Below are 15,063 nucleotides of genomic sequence, written 5' to 3'. Positions count from 1 at the left end.
GTATCCATCCACAGATCAGGCAGAGGTCAGTGCTGTCTGCTCTCCTAGACCAGCTGCAAGGCCTATAAATCTTACTGAGATTCACAGAGTACAGTTCAGTCTCAGACAGAGTGGGATTTGCTCTGTAGGCATGTTTAATAAGCTTGGTGACAAGTTCATGATCATAGAGACAAACATTATGTTTTCTTCAATTTTCAAAAGTTCAATTAAATGGAACATTAATTTTAATTGATAGCTTTTTTTTTAGCTCTCCATCAATCCTGCTGCTGCAGCTTCTTTCTCTCCCTCGCTTCCTGTGTTTACACATATATTAATTTATTAAATTCAGACTTATAAGAACTCAAGGAAGTAATGTGAGATCAGTCAATTCAGTTTTTTTTTGTTTTAACTAGTAAAAAACTCATCGGACTGGCCTTCGACGGAGCTGCTGCCTCTCCATTTATTCATTTAAGGATAAAAAACTGATTATGATAAACACTATATGAGCACTATATGAGGTCGTCCACACATATTGCATGTTGCACTGCCACTTCGTTTATATATCCATATGTATATGTCATATTCCACAACTATTAACATATGTTATTGTTTACAGAGTTTAATCACTCGGTTCATTCACTGGACATGACATGCACCATGTTTTATGGTTGTTTTAGTATAATTTATTATATATCTTTACTTTTTCTATTTATGCGTTTGTATAATAATGTACGATCATATTTTTGCTCTTGTTTTGCTCTTTACTGAACTTTGTGCTGCTGTAATAGACAACTTTGCCTCTGGGATTAATAACTATCTATCTATCTATCTATCTATCTATCTAGCGATCTAGCGTTCTGGATCTGTAGGGCTGTTCAGACTGAACAGACGCTGTCACTGTGCTGAGTGTGATCTGTGGCTCGCGTTGGTGAATATTTTGTTTCTCACTGTGTGTTTTAAAGCCGCAGACTCTCACACACATGCATAAAGTGCCCTCATACAGACCACTGTGCTCCTATAAATAACATTATTCATTCAGTATTATTCAGTTTATCTGGTGTGAAGTGTCATCGCATCATAAACATGCTTTAAATTTTAAGCTAAATATCGTCGCTGTCCAAACAAAAATGTGCCTCCATTTTGTTTGTTTTTCTTCTTCCACATCATCAGAGTGAGACAGCTGTCCTTTACATGGTATTAAAATTTCATGATGATCGGACTGATTGAAATTCTCCACTATTGCTTGGAATAAAATGTACATTAACTTATTAGGATGTTGCTAGGTGGTGGCTGTGGTATCCTAGGTCGTTTGCTAGGGTGTTGCTAGGTGTTTGCTATGGTATCCCAGGCAGTTGCTAGGGTGTTGCTAGGTGGTTGCTATGGTATCCCAAGTGGTTGCTAGGGTGTTGCTAGATGGTCGCTATGGTATCCCAAGTGGTTGCTAAGCTGTTGCTAGGTGGTTGCTAGGTGGTTGCTAGGGTGTTGCTAGATGGTTGCTGTGGTATCTCAGGTGGTTGCTAAGCTGTTGCTAGATAGTTCCTAGAGTGCTGCTAGATGGTCACTATGGTGTCCCAGGTGGTTGCTAGGGTGTTGCTAGTTGGTTGGTATGGTATCCCAGGCAGTTGCTATGGTATCCCAAGTGGTTGCAAGGGTGTTGCTAGGTGGTCGATATGGTATCCCAAGTGGTTGCTAATCTGTTGCTGGATAGTTGCTAGGATGTTGCTAGGTGGTTGCTAGGGTGTTGCTAGATGGTCGATATGGTATCCCAGGTGGTTGTTAGGGTGTTGCTAGGTGGTTGCTGTGGTATCCCAAGTAGTTGCTAGGGTGTTGCTAGGTGGTCGCTGTGGTATCCCAAGTGGTTGCTAGGCTGTAGCTAGATGGTTGCTATGGTATCCCAGGTGGTTGCTAGGGTGCTGTTACGGAACTTGTATCAACATGTCATAAGTTGGGTGCACACACTTTTGCACCCCACTCAGTCTTATGGGAAAAACACTCATCAATTAATGATTGTACGAAAATCATACGTCCAGAGTCGGAGCAGAGTCGATATGTTGAAAACTGCAGGATGAGGACAAAAATCTGGCTGAAAAAAAAAATCATCATCATCATCACCATCATCATCATCACTATTCGAAGAAGAAGAAGTATATACTGTGGAAAACAGTTATGAACAGAGAACATTAAATAATTATCCAATAATTCAGTCACTGTTAACAAACATAAAATAATTATAATTATAAAATATACAAACAAACACCAAATAAATACCTCAGCATAGATTAGTAGCATTATTTATTTATTTATTTATTTTTGAACGCTTATTTAAATGAATTATTTAATCGCCTTTGCGAATCGCCGCTGCCCGATGAGCGCGCACGCTGAGTCACGGGGCCGCGCAGAGGGCGTAGGGTCCATTTATTTATTTATTTATGCCGCACCGCGCATGCGCGTGATCGTACCGCGGGAGTCTCGCGGGCCTTTTTTTTTCTTCCCTCCGCACGCGGGGCAGAGTGCGAGCTGCTGTAAGAGAGGAGCGGAGCGGAGCACGCGGAGCGACAAACGACCAGCCAAACAAACACGCGGAGGAGTGAAGAAGCGGCCGCGAGCAGAGAGCGGAGAAAGGGCGGGAGATTCCCCGAGTGTGCTTTAGTGTCTGATCCGCAGCGCGTTAGTGCCGCTCGCTAATCCGGGATGGAGCTGATAACGATCCTCGAGAAAACCGTCTCTCCAGGTGCCGCTTCAACTCACAGCCTCTAAAGTGCCCTCCGGGCTGCTCCGCGGCGCCGCGTTCGCCGAAATCTCACGGAAAACGGAGCGAAATTCTTTGACCGGGTGGCTGACAGCCGGGCTGCGGGCTCGGACTCGCTAGCAAGGCGGCTAACGCTAACGCTAATGCTATCGCTCATGCTAATGCTAACGCTAATAAGCTCAGGCCCGGCTCGAGTCAGTTTCCTATTCGCCAGCTTCTCGTTCAGAATCCCCCGTTCAGCCTTAAATTGTGCAGCAGTTACATTCCAGTGCCCCGCTCGCCAGAATAAAACCGCTGCACCATTTAAGGTGGAACGGGAAAATTCGAACGAGAAGCTGGCGAATGCGCCGAGAGTCGGCTCGGGCGGATGTGCTAGCTCCGCTAGCTCGTACGCAGAGCTGTCTGAGATTCGTTATGCTGAGTAAAATAACCGCCTAACTGCCAGTTAATGATCTTAAAGCTGTAACACTCTAAAACAAGACTGATTTGGTCGCAGTTACTCGCGGTAACTAACGTTAACTGTTGGGTTAGGAACGCCGGCCCGTTAGCACGTTAGCCCGCTAAGCTAACTAGCGCGGGTTTTTACTTGTTAGCCTGCAGTTTGGGTTTTTGCCGCATCCGTAAGGCGTTATAGAGTCTTAGTGACCGCGAAATCATGTATTTGCCGCTGTTGGTGCTGTGTGGGCGCTATTTCGGTGGCGCAGGGTGATTTAACGTTTACAGGGAAGTTGTGTCGCCAGCCGGGGGGGCTATCTTGCTAAAGCTAGCGGCTAGCCGGCTAATTAAAAGTTTATGGGCTCCTAGCCGCGCCGATTTTAGTGTCTAAAGGAGGAGCATCGGGCCGGTTCGACCATCTGACCCGGTATCTTCATCATAAAGCACTTTCTGTGTGTATTTATGTTTTAACCGCTGAGTTTTGTCTTGGTTTATGTTGGAGGCGCGGTTGTACCGGGTGTGTTAGCGGATACCGGGGAAGATTGAGCTCATAGCCGGCGGGAGGGAGGGAAAGAGGGAGGGGGTAGAATGGGCTACAGTGAGATCTAGACTCTTTAGAAAAATGGTTCTTTAGTAAAGGGAGTGGTTCTCTGTAGAACTTTGAGTTCTGTACTCTTTAAAGGTTGGTTTTAAGGGTTCTGTAGTAAAGGAAGTGGTTCTGTTTGGAACCTGAGTTTTATATAGAACCATTTGCATGCTTAAAAGGTTCTTTGCATGGTGAAATGGTTCTTCAGATTCATGGAGAATGTGTTGTACATGGTTCTGCACCAAAAAACGTTCTTCTGTTGTTGCAGTGTCAAGCTTGCAACAAGAGAATAACTCTTTTTGGAGCCGCTTAGAACCATTTTCAAAAAATATATATATTCTGTATTGTAACTCATTCTTCGTCAGTCTGAAGAGCTATTTTGCCATGCAAAGAACCGTTCCCTTTACTAAAGAACCCTTGAAGAACTGTCTGTTAAAGAATGTAGAGGAGGATGAGATGGCAGAAATATGACGATACATGACCTGTCATGATACTTCTGATTTCTGATCAGTTGGAACAGAGAAAAAGAAGCCAGTAGTGCTTCACGTTAAAAAATATGACCAAACACTGAGCAGTGATTTTTATTTAATATTTGCTGTACTTTGTTGCACTAAATCAAGTTAAATGGGGAAATTTTGTTCTCTTTATAATGAAACATGCCAGTTGGTCAGTGTCTACAAGTACGGACAATATACATATGTTCAGAAAAGCATGTTATATTGTTTTGCGACATAACTTATCACAATAACATAAATATTGCCTTATTTTCCAGCCCTAGATTTAATTTTTTTGTAATTATGTCTCTGTTCTTGACTATAAGAACACTATAGGTGGTTGACCTGATGAAGTTCAGATGGCAGCTTTGTTTAAAGTCTTTTCTTTCTCATTTCCTTCAGATCGAAATGAGCTGGAGGCTGCGCAGAAGTTTTTGGAGCAGGCGGCAATTGAAAACTTGGTAAGTTTCTGATGTTAATGCTGGCTGAAGAGAAGCTAAAGTAAAGTGGGCTTTTTTGGCCACAGTGTGTGAAAGCAGCCTCCACACTGTCGCTCCTGAATGGAGCCTCGTCGTTAGCAGACCGCTGGGCCCCTGTTAACACCCATATCACTATGATTGCTAATCCCCTGAATTTAAACTCGGATCCTGCTGCAGATGCCTGTGTGCAGTCAGCGTCCCTGCAGATCCATTAAACCGGTCAGACTGGAAGCTTTATTGTTGAACATCGTATAAAATATCAGATTTTCTCTTCTGAATGCAAAGTCTGTTGTTTTTAGGCCTTTGAATTTGTTGTCAAAATGACTATGCATTTTTACAGTTCACAAGCATGCTCAGAGGGTTAATTTGAAAGAGGAAATATTTATTAAAATCTTTACATTAATAAGAACATTACTGTTGCTGTGACCATGGTGGTCCACCCTGACCCTTGTCTGAGCTCGTTTACTTTAATTATATGCTTTTTAGCTACTGCAGCTCATTCAGCCTGTTTATTTTATTTAAGACCTTATATCCTGGTGATTAGCAAACTTTAGCCAATGAAACAGCATGATGCCAGGTGGGCCAGCTTGGCCAAGTGACCACCACACGGTCACAAATAGCCACTCAGACCTTGGGCTTTGCTGAGGTCAGAGGCACCAGGCATTAGGCAATGTTGACCCCTGTTGAACTATAATAACACTTAAATGTTGGCTGCAAAATCGTAGTGCTTTACAAATAAGCAGAACATTGGAATGGACTTCAATATTTGGGCATACTAGCCTAAACATGCTTTTAATCTTGATTTAAATACACCTAACACCTGTGTGTTTTACAAAACAGCTTCTTTGGAGTTAAAATCTTCATAAATCTTGGATCTTTTGTATCTTCATAAATTCCCAGGTGCACATGAAGTCTGTGGCCTCCAGCTCTGATGCTTCATGCTGTGTATTGCCTGTGAAATGTGACTTCTGTTTGTAGTAATTAAGCTCTTGTTCATCTCCTCCTTCTCCCCTGCAGCCCACTTTCTTGGTGGAGCTCTCCAAGGTGTTGGCTAATCCCGCTAACACCCAGGTAGCCCGAGTCGCCGCCGGCCTGCAGGTTAAAAACTCCCTCACATCCAAGGACCCTGACGTGAAAGCGCAGTACCAGCAGAGATGGCTGGCCATCGACGCCAACGCCCGCAGGGAGATCAAAAACTACGTAAGGAGCCTCTTCCTGCGGTGTTTTAACAGTGGAACACTTTATTTCTTGCTTCTGTTCGATTGTCTGGCGTTGTTAAGAGGAACTGTCATACAGATACACAGTACAGTAGTGCAGAGTACTTAAGGATCCTGCTAGGGTCTGTTTAAGATTCTCATTTTTCTACACAGCATTCGAGGTATTTCAATTTTTCACAGTTCTGAATCTGCACAATAAGCATGGTATGTAATAAAGGATAAGACAAAAGGCGCACTTACTATAAAAGTTACAGTAATGACATTAAAAATGTGGAGGTGACCATAAACTACTGTGAGTTGAGTGGACAGTGCTGTAATTCGAAAATATATCGCAGTTCTTGATGACGTTTTCATGATACATGTAATATTTCGTTTTCTTGAGTTTTGGTATGTTGGAACAGAGAAAAGCCACAGTAGTGTTGCATTTAAAAATGATGAACTATAAATACAATGATTGTCATTCAGTGTTTTAAGCACTGCAGTAAGTCCAGTTACATGGGAGTAATTATGCTCCAAGTTGCTTTGTGTTCTTTAAGAACTGTCGGAATCCAAAGAACTGAGGGGACCTAACTTCTAAATTTGTTTACGACTTTCCAGTGAGTAAAATAAACACACTGGTTGATTGTATATGTATTTGTATTCTTCAATATTGCAAAAATGAGTGGCTGAGAATGTGCCTTATTTTAATGTGAGTTGTGCCAGTCTGATGCCCTCTATACAAGCTAATGTGCTTGTTATGCGATGCACACTGCGATACAATTTGATAAGTATGCTGCATGCTTATGTCTCTTTCCTGTGCAGTGGGATGGGCAATATGGCAGAAAATACAATGTTCTATTGTGTATATTTTCAATCTACGCAAGATATAGATCTTTATTTAGTTTTGAGGTTTGATTTGCTAACAAATTTCACCAGTAATGCCAGTTTTAAAATATGCCATCAAAAAGTGCGGCACTAAATCTACTTAAACAGGGCTAATTATGCTCATTTTTGTATATGTTTCTTTTAAAATGTGGTATGAGTCAAAAGGCAAATGTGAAATGGGTCAGAAGTACAGTTAAAAGTGCTGAACCTGTCTGGTAATTGATTGCGATGTTAAACATTGCAGTATTTCTTTTAATGTTGGTAAATTCTCTCCAACTCACCTTTTTCTCTCTGCTTTGCTCTGCAGGTGCTGCAGACTCTGGGCACAGAGACATACAGGCCCAGCTCAGCCTCGCAGTGTGTGGCAGGCATCGCGTGTGCTGAGATTCCAGTCAGGCAGTGGCCGGAGCTCATTCCCCAGCTGGTCGCCAACGTCACTGACCCCAGCAGCACGGAGCACATGAAGGAGTCCACGCTGGAGGCCATCGGATACATTTGTCAGGACATTGTGAGTGACCCCCACACTGCTGTTCGTTTTAGTACCAGAGGTGGTCTTCACAGGGTTGAGGTTATGGTGGTACATATGCACTGACATTGGAGTTCTGGGCTGATGCTGCCATTTGATTTTTTTCACCTTCCTAATCTGTTAATGTGGGTACTGATGCACTTTTGAAAAACATTTTTAGTTTGACCTGGGTCAACATTAAAGAGAAACACCCTGTTTATTTCTATAGTGAAGTAAAATGAATACGTTGCAGACATTTTTTAGTGCCGTAGCCCAGAATCGCTTAATCATGCTGCTCTTTTGAAATACAGGAATGCAAGTTTATTTTTTTAAAATTGTCTACCGATACTGATATGATTCCCTTATTGTGCAAAACCCTATTTTTTTGTGACCTTCTCAGGCATTAGCAGATAAACACCAGGGGTCGTATCACAGAGATATTCTACCTCTTATCTTTTTCGGTCAAATGTAATTTTATTTGTAGAGCTCTTTTCACATCAGGCATCGTCACAAAGCAGCTTTACAGAAATTCCGGGTTTGAGCCCCCAAGTTAAACTCCCTCAGAGCAAGAGGAGGAACCACTGAGAGGAACCAAGGCTCAAAAGGGGAACCCATCCTCTTCTGGTCCACACTGGATGGCAAACAGTAACACACAGAGCGATATGAACAGAGGATAAGGTTTTACAGTTAATATAAAATAAAAAAATAGAGAAATGGGGAAAAGCAGCCTGTCATTGGAGAGGAGTATTTAGATTAAGCAATGTTAACTGATGAGTTAGAGGCCGATCAGAGTAACAATGAGAAACGGATCTGTGAAAATCACTCACTGTTACCAGGGAAAACCAGTGGCTGCTGTTAGAAGCGTATTCACGGTTTTTCACTGTGATGACACTGACTGCTGTTAGCAGCTTATCACGATCTGTAGGTATGCATGAGAAGAGCTCAGTGACGTGTGAGACAGGTGAGGCAACGTCTATAATGACTTTGAGTCTGTGTAGCACCAGAAACACCAGGTCATCATGACACCTTAACTTTAGGATAAACCCCAAGAGTGTCTTAACTTCTGTTTTAATTGCCGTTTCCATCGTTTTTAGGCAGCTGTGATGGGCAGAATAACAAGTCAACTATAACTAGCATGTGATGCTACATCTGTTTATATTGCAAAATAGTCATTTCGACTTGATGTTTTTAATTTCTGTGTTTTAAAAGTCCCAGACACGTTTTCCAGTTTCCTTTCATGTATGCGTTAATATTGATAAAGTGCCTGAAGTACAGGGTGATTCAGAAAGATTCATCTGATTTTCAAAATAATTTATTTTCCTTGTAAATCATTACAGAACAATGCAGTGAACTGTAAATGGTTTAAATGAGCATAAAGTTTATGTAATTATACAAGGTCTCAGTCTGAACCTCCTCCAGCTATACAGACAATATTAAAGCCATAATCAGATTCATCACATACTGGATTGAGCGTGTCGGGTGTCGCTGCACTCAGTGCGATTTCGGAGATCATCCGGTGTTGTGGAACCAACGACGAACGCTCTGAGCTGTTGAAGCTTCACTGCCCACGGAAATCACACTGCACAGTTATGACGGATTCACTCTTATTGAAGAGGAGAACGCAGAACGCTTTCTGCTCAGGGGTCTCATCTCCTCTCAGACTGAAGGGGGAGCCATCTTCCACTGACAGTCTCAAACTCTGTGACCCCCTCTTTCAATTGGATTGTGATTGGTCCCTAGATGCCTCAGGGTTGTAAAAATATGGCGCTTTGAAATCAGATGAATCTTTCTGAGTCACCCTGTATATTACACTAATGACAGTGAGATAATGAGGAGACAGAGCTGAACGTGTGCATTTATTAGGTGAAATAATGTTAGTGCGCTCCGCTAGACAGCAGGGGGCTCTCTCACAGTATTCATAACTTAGTTTACTAAGTGACACTTTAGTTTTGACTTATTATAAATCGGTAACAGTAGTTGTCTTGCTGGTTGCCTTCCTTTTTTTTGAACACATTATTTTGGATGAGTTTGCATCTGAGCTGTGTGCGTATAGTGCTTGGTTACAGACGTAACTGATTATCGACTTAGACTGAATTATTTACCATTTCCTAATTTGAGATTTTGAGATTCTGTATGATAAGCTATTATTACTAAATTAATGATTCTCTAATATAAATTTGTGAAATCTCATCTTCACCTGCCAGATTTTAACGTAAGACCTAAAGAGAGAAGGTTTCTGTAGTGTGACTGGATACGGCTGATTGTTTGTGATGCACTGCTTCACAAGATAGTGGTGACTGTCAAAAACGCCCCTTTTGCGATTGATTACGTGGTATAGTTAGTTTGCCAGGGTTGAACTTTTGAGCTCTATTTTAACTTAAACATGCATCAGCCAATAGAAGACGGTTTAGGGCGGGGCTTCAGTCACCTCAACGTGGAGGAGAAACTAAATTACTGCTGTCAGTTCTTATCCAGAGCTGTACAGTCCAGCTCTATAGACCCAATAGAACTAGGATGTTTATTTAAACCGCACACATTTCTTTCTTTTAAACTTGCTTCTATTATAAAAATTCCCCAGCAGGTTTTTTCATACAAACTTTCATGTTTGAGGTTCTTGCTTACATGATTTCCGGTCATGTTGAATAATTAACACTAATCTCTGCCTGCAGACTCGCCTACAGTAGTTTAGCCTTAGGTTTGATATTGAAAATTTCTGATGCTCAATTCGTCATTAAAATGATCAAAAGAGGGGGAAAATGGATGATGTTGTAATCTGTTGTAGCCTGGCACGACAGGCTGTTCTGTAGAGAATGTGCTGCTTTTATGTCATTGGGTACTATTTAGTAAAATTACCCCCATCTTCACTACATCTTTTAGCCTGTCGTAAGCTGAGTGAATTAATTTGAATGAGCAACTGCAGGAATGTTTGGTGTTTTCTCATTACAGCACTCAGCACTGGCAGTTAATTCAGTCTGCAGGGTGTGTTTATACTGCAGAGGGACACTGCAGACTACAGTGGCAGTGCTTTTCTTTTTGAAATGAAAAGAATGATCAGCACTTTCACCAGCAGTTATCTGCTGTGCTTAGCTGAAGTTATCTGATCTAAGCTAAGTAGCTAACAGCTAAAGAGTTTGAGAATAAGCAGTGTGGCAGTAGTGATGGAGAAATTGCTGCCTGCTGTTCTTGTTTGATAGTTTGGGCCCAGTATTTTATCGTTCAGCAAACATCAAACGAACATTGTAATTCCCAATTATTTAAAAAGTGTCCGGAAATGGAAATTTAGTGGCATATAGCAAATTAACCGTGCACACTGTGCTTAAACGAATTGCTACACCTACATAAGTGTTTTATGACAACTGACAAACATTTTTATAAGGGTTTATTCCAAGCAGTGTCAGTGTGAGTTTCAAGGATGAAATGACATTAAAACCAACTAAAGCAGCTTTTAGAGTTGGAATACGCCTTTATAAATGTTAATGTGTTCCACCAGCTTTTCATGTTTTCTAATAGTTTGAGCTGTAATTGAGTGAGTGATTCAGAGTGGTTTGGTGTGAAATGATTCAGATCTCTTTACAGTGGTGGTGATAGGAACCAGGGGTCGCCATGACTACAACACAGATATAGACATTTTATTTACTATCCAGAACCACCAGTGAACCTACACGAGTCTTCTGAGCTTATATGGAATGTTGATGATGGAAAATGGTGGAAAAATAAAGTTTTCTTTGGGGACTATTTTTGCCTCACAGGACTGTTTTGCCTCACAGCCTTAGGTCAAAATCTTCTCAACTATCGTAAAACAGTGTCTCAGACATCAGGCAGTGAATTCATAACCATTTCATGTAGTAACTTGCTGTGAGGGAGCTTTTAGAGGTGGACGTCTGGTTCCTATCACCACCACTGTGAACAACTCTGAGTAAGAATTGTCTAGAACAGAGCGTTTCACACCAAACGACTCTGTTTAAATCCTAACCACTTAATTATTCAGAGATTTTGAAAAAACTGTGGAGTTACCCTTTAACTTGGGCTGGTTAGTTCCTTACCTCAGTGGTACGTAGTGTTATGAGCACTAATGTAATGCTTTACAAAAGCAGGGAAGCGTTCAGCAATTGCCGGTTCTAGATGACTTTGTTCCAGCGTTTTGTTGTATTGAATCAGATGCTTAAGCAGGGAAATAACTAAACTGTGCTGGACTAAAAGCCTTCCAGGACTGGAATTGATCCTAATGCTCTAATAATGACTGGGCCCATGCTTCTCGTAACTGTGAAACCTTTATTGCAGAAGTGCTCAGTCCTGGTCCTGGAGATCTACCAACGTGGAGAGTTCAGATCCAACCCACCTGGCTTTATTATTCAGATGCCCCTGAAGGCCTTCATTACCTGAGTTAGCTGTGATAGACTATGTTTGGAGCTGAACTCTGCAGGGTGGTAGATCTCCAGGTCCAGGATTGTGCACCCCTGCTTTATTGGATGCATTTGTCAGGGACCAAAGGCTTGATGTCACCTTTGCCTAACCCTTCCCTGACTCCCTTTAGGAGTGCTCAGGTTTCTGACGACCTCTATCTGAAGGTTAACCCAGTATGTTTCTTGTTTATTTTATCTCAGGACCCAGAGCAGCTCCAGGACAGCGCCAATCAGATCCTCACTGCAATCATCCAGGGCATGAGGAAAGAGGAACCCAGCAACAACGTCAAACTCGCCGCAACCAACGCACTTCTCAACTCCCTGGAGTTCACCAAAGCCAACTTCGACAAGGAGGTACTCTTTCTTTGTCTGGTTGCTTTATATCCACAGACCTCCACTTCTGGAGCTTTAGCAAAACTAGACTTTTAGTCCAACACATGGTTATCGCCTAAGGAATTGTCTTAACCAGGCCACCACCAACCAAGCTGTCTTCTAGCATTCTTGAAGTCAGATTATCACACTGAACAATTTTTATGAAATTGCAGTTTTCTAATTGCCAGAGCTGCAATTTTAATTGTATCTTACATCCTTAAATTACTTATTTCAAAGGATAGATTTGTGAACCAGCAGTCTGGCACACTACATTCAGCATTCAAACCACAAGTGTGAAAAAATAGACGTGCTGGTCTTTTTTGCGAAAAAGACCTGGAGTTAAAGTTAATGTATAGAAAATAACTGCATTTCAATCGCATTTGCAATATTGAAAGAAATTGCAATTGGATATTTTCATCAAATCGTTTAGCCCTAGGCGTACATCTGTTTTCTAAGGCAGTAGGCGACTTGTAGCTGTGATTAAGTGACAAGCAAGTTGATTTCTTGTAAACACTGGTAGTTAACTGAGCTGCTGATGGGCCTGATGGCCATCTAGTACCATACCTACCAGTGACTAGAAAATCCAGGGCTGGAAGCTGGTTTTAAGTTCCAGATTTGAAGACTTCTGTATGGCATATTTTTGCAAGTGTACAGAGAATTTAAACAAAGTAGATTGCTGCCGTCTAAGTGTCTAAGCTAGTGGGTAATCTATTAAATTTATTATGTTTAAAACTAAACACTGTATAGGTTTTTTGTTTGTTTGTTTGTTTGTTTGTTTGTTTTGGGGGTGGGGGCTAATATGTGTTATTGTAGGAAGTGTAGTGTAGCATGGCCCCTAACACACCCACATGAGACAAACCTGAGGAAACAGTTTCCTAATGTGATCATACATTCACACAGCTGAATCCAGTTGCACGGTGGGAGAGGAAGGGACAGGCGCTGGTTAATGGTCTGATTATCAGTGTCTGAGGCACCTAATGTGCTGTAAATAGCTGGCTTCCTCTGCTCTAAAGTACCTGACTGAAAGGCTTGATAGTAGAGTTGAATCATCAGGTAAGTGTATTAAACTGGGAAACGCTCAAGGCCTCTGTATTCTGATTATTTTATCTGTTTTCTCCCCCCTAGACGGAAAGACACTTCATCATGCAAGTTGTTTGTGAAGCCACACAGTGCCCCGACACCAGGGTGAGTGACGCTGACTCCGATTACATCCAAAAAGGTGGACATGTTACATTCTGAAAAGTGTAGAAACCTGATGGATTCTCCTCCCTCACCAGGTTAGAGTGGCTGCATTACAGAACCTGGTGAAGATCATGTCCTTATATTATCAATACATGGAGACGTATATGGGGCCGGCGCTCTTTGCGGTAAGTGTCCAGCTAGATGGAGCTTGTTAGACTTTAAAGGGCCCATATCATGGAAGTTTCTCACATAGTAGCGTAGCTGTAGTGGGTAAGCATTACGTTTTTAAAAACATATTTGGAAATGTATCTGTGAAAACAGCTGGCTTTGAATTTGTGACGCCACAAAAACCAACATGTGCAAATCCAGCCTACAGCCTTTGACTGCCCATTCATGCTGAAGTTATAAGGAGTGTTTCAGGTTGGGCTGCTTTTTGAATGAGGCACAACACAGAACAGCCAATCAGAACAGAGCTCATCATATCAGCCTTAAAAGCACTGTAACAAACAGTCTGGGATAAAGATAAGTTAGGAAATGGTCATGTAAACTGAATTGTAACATTTTTGTACATAAAACCACAAACAAAAAGGGACCAAAGGGGGAAAAAAATGCAATAAAAATCTAGGATATTGGTGCTTGGAATTCATTAATGATTTTGATAGGTCTTAGGGGTTAAGGCTTTGATGTACGCAACATCGTCAAAGGAACGCACTGCTGCTCTGAGCTTTTGCTGTTTATAACAGTGTTCTCTCTTCCGGCTGTGTGTTTAGATTACAATAGAAGCCATGAAGAGTGATATCGACGAAGTTGCCTTACAAGGAATCGAGTTCTGGTCCAACGTATGTGATGAGGAAATGGATTTGGCCATCGAGGCCACAGAGGTAAGCACCCCGAACCTTCTGCACTCACTGTTCCCACATTTTCACTGGGAACATCATAAAGGAGAAATTATATAACAGTTAGTTCCGGCCACGCAAGCTGATTGGTTGAGAGGCGTTCTAACTGTGCTGTTATTTCACCATAACATCACTTTTTATTCACGAACACTATTACTCTGCTGAGACGATGTTGCTAAGCAGTGACTTTGACTGCTGTAGGAGACGCTCAAGCCATTTGAACGTTTTCACTTCTTACTTTGCCGCAAACAGAAAATGGACACTTTTAAGATCACATTTGACCGACAGCCGATTTGGTCAGACTCTGAAGATGAGATGACACTAAATTCCCAAACTGTCATCACCACTGAGCAGCTTTTCAGTCGGCAGCTGTGCCAGAAGAACAGCTGAACAACCTGGAATCAGCCAGAAATGAACCCAACACCATTTGCCAAACTAAATGGGCTGTAAGATGCTTTACAGACTGGCTGGAACAAAACAACATTAATACTGATCTGGCAAAAACTGACAACTGAGCTGAACTTGATATTGCGGCAGTTTTGTGGTTCAGTCCGTACTTCAAAAGGCGAGGCTTACAGCAGACTGAGCAGCGAGTGAGCGGAGTTCGTAGCAACAAGCTGCTTGTTAAGGAACTATAATTTGGTGAAGGAACTGCGAACATTAAAACATATTAAACGCCGCGTTCACGGCCCAGTTTATTAATTTATTACTTTATTTATTAAACTTGTATAAAAACAACAGAACACTCGAGGAGTGTGTTATCACCAATAACATCACGGCTGTGATCAACGGCGATCTACGTGTTTACAATAAAAGCTTTCAAGACCAGAAGTTTATTACTAAGATATTTACTCAGTGTTATTAACTCAGTGTTATTACTCAGTGTTAGTTTAATGTGATTA

General features: G+C 41.7%; 1 protein-coding gene across 1 annotated transcript in view; it reads left to right on the top strand.

The window, feature by feature from the left end:
• Window positions 1–2,448: 2,448 nt before the first annotated feature.
• Window positions 2,449–15,063, top strand: part of kpnb1 (karyopherin (importin) beta 1) — a 30,944-nt gene continuing 18,329 nt past the window's right edge. Inside the window, exons 1-8 of the mRNA XM_036565866.1 lie at window positions 2,449–2,710; window positions 4,646–4,704; window positions 5,740–5,922; window positions 7,111–7,311; window positions 11,913–12,065; window positions 13,209–13,268; window positions 13,361–13,450; window positions 14,036–14,146. Coding sequence (XP_036421759.1) covers window positions 2,671–2,710; window positions 4,646–4,704; window positions 5,740–5,922; window positions 7,111–7,311; window positions 11,913–12,065; window positions 13,209–13,268; window positions 13,361–13,450; window positions 14,036–14,146 — 897 coding nt within the window. The 5' untranslated portion in view covers window positions 2,449–2,670. The remainder of the gene's footprint in view (window positions 2,711–4,645; window positions 4,705–5,739; window positions 5,923–7,110; window positions 7,312–11,912; window positions 12,066–13,208; window positions 13,269–13,360; window positions 13,451–14,035; window positions 14,147–15,063) is intronic.

The sequence above is a fragment of the Colossoma macropomum genome, unplaced genomic scaffold, assembly GCF_904425465.1.
Source record: "Colossoma macropomum unplaced genomic scaffold, Colossoma_macropomum, whole genome shotgun sequence".
NCBI classification, from domain to species: Eukaryota; Metazoa; Chordata; class Actinopteri; order Characiformes; family Serrasalmidae; genus Colossoma; species Colossoma macropomum.
The sequence above is the reverse complement of the archived record's forward strand: the minus strand, read 5'-3'. Positions and strand labels throughout refer to the sequence as shown.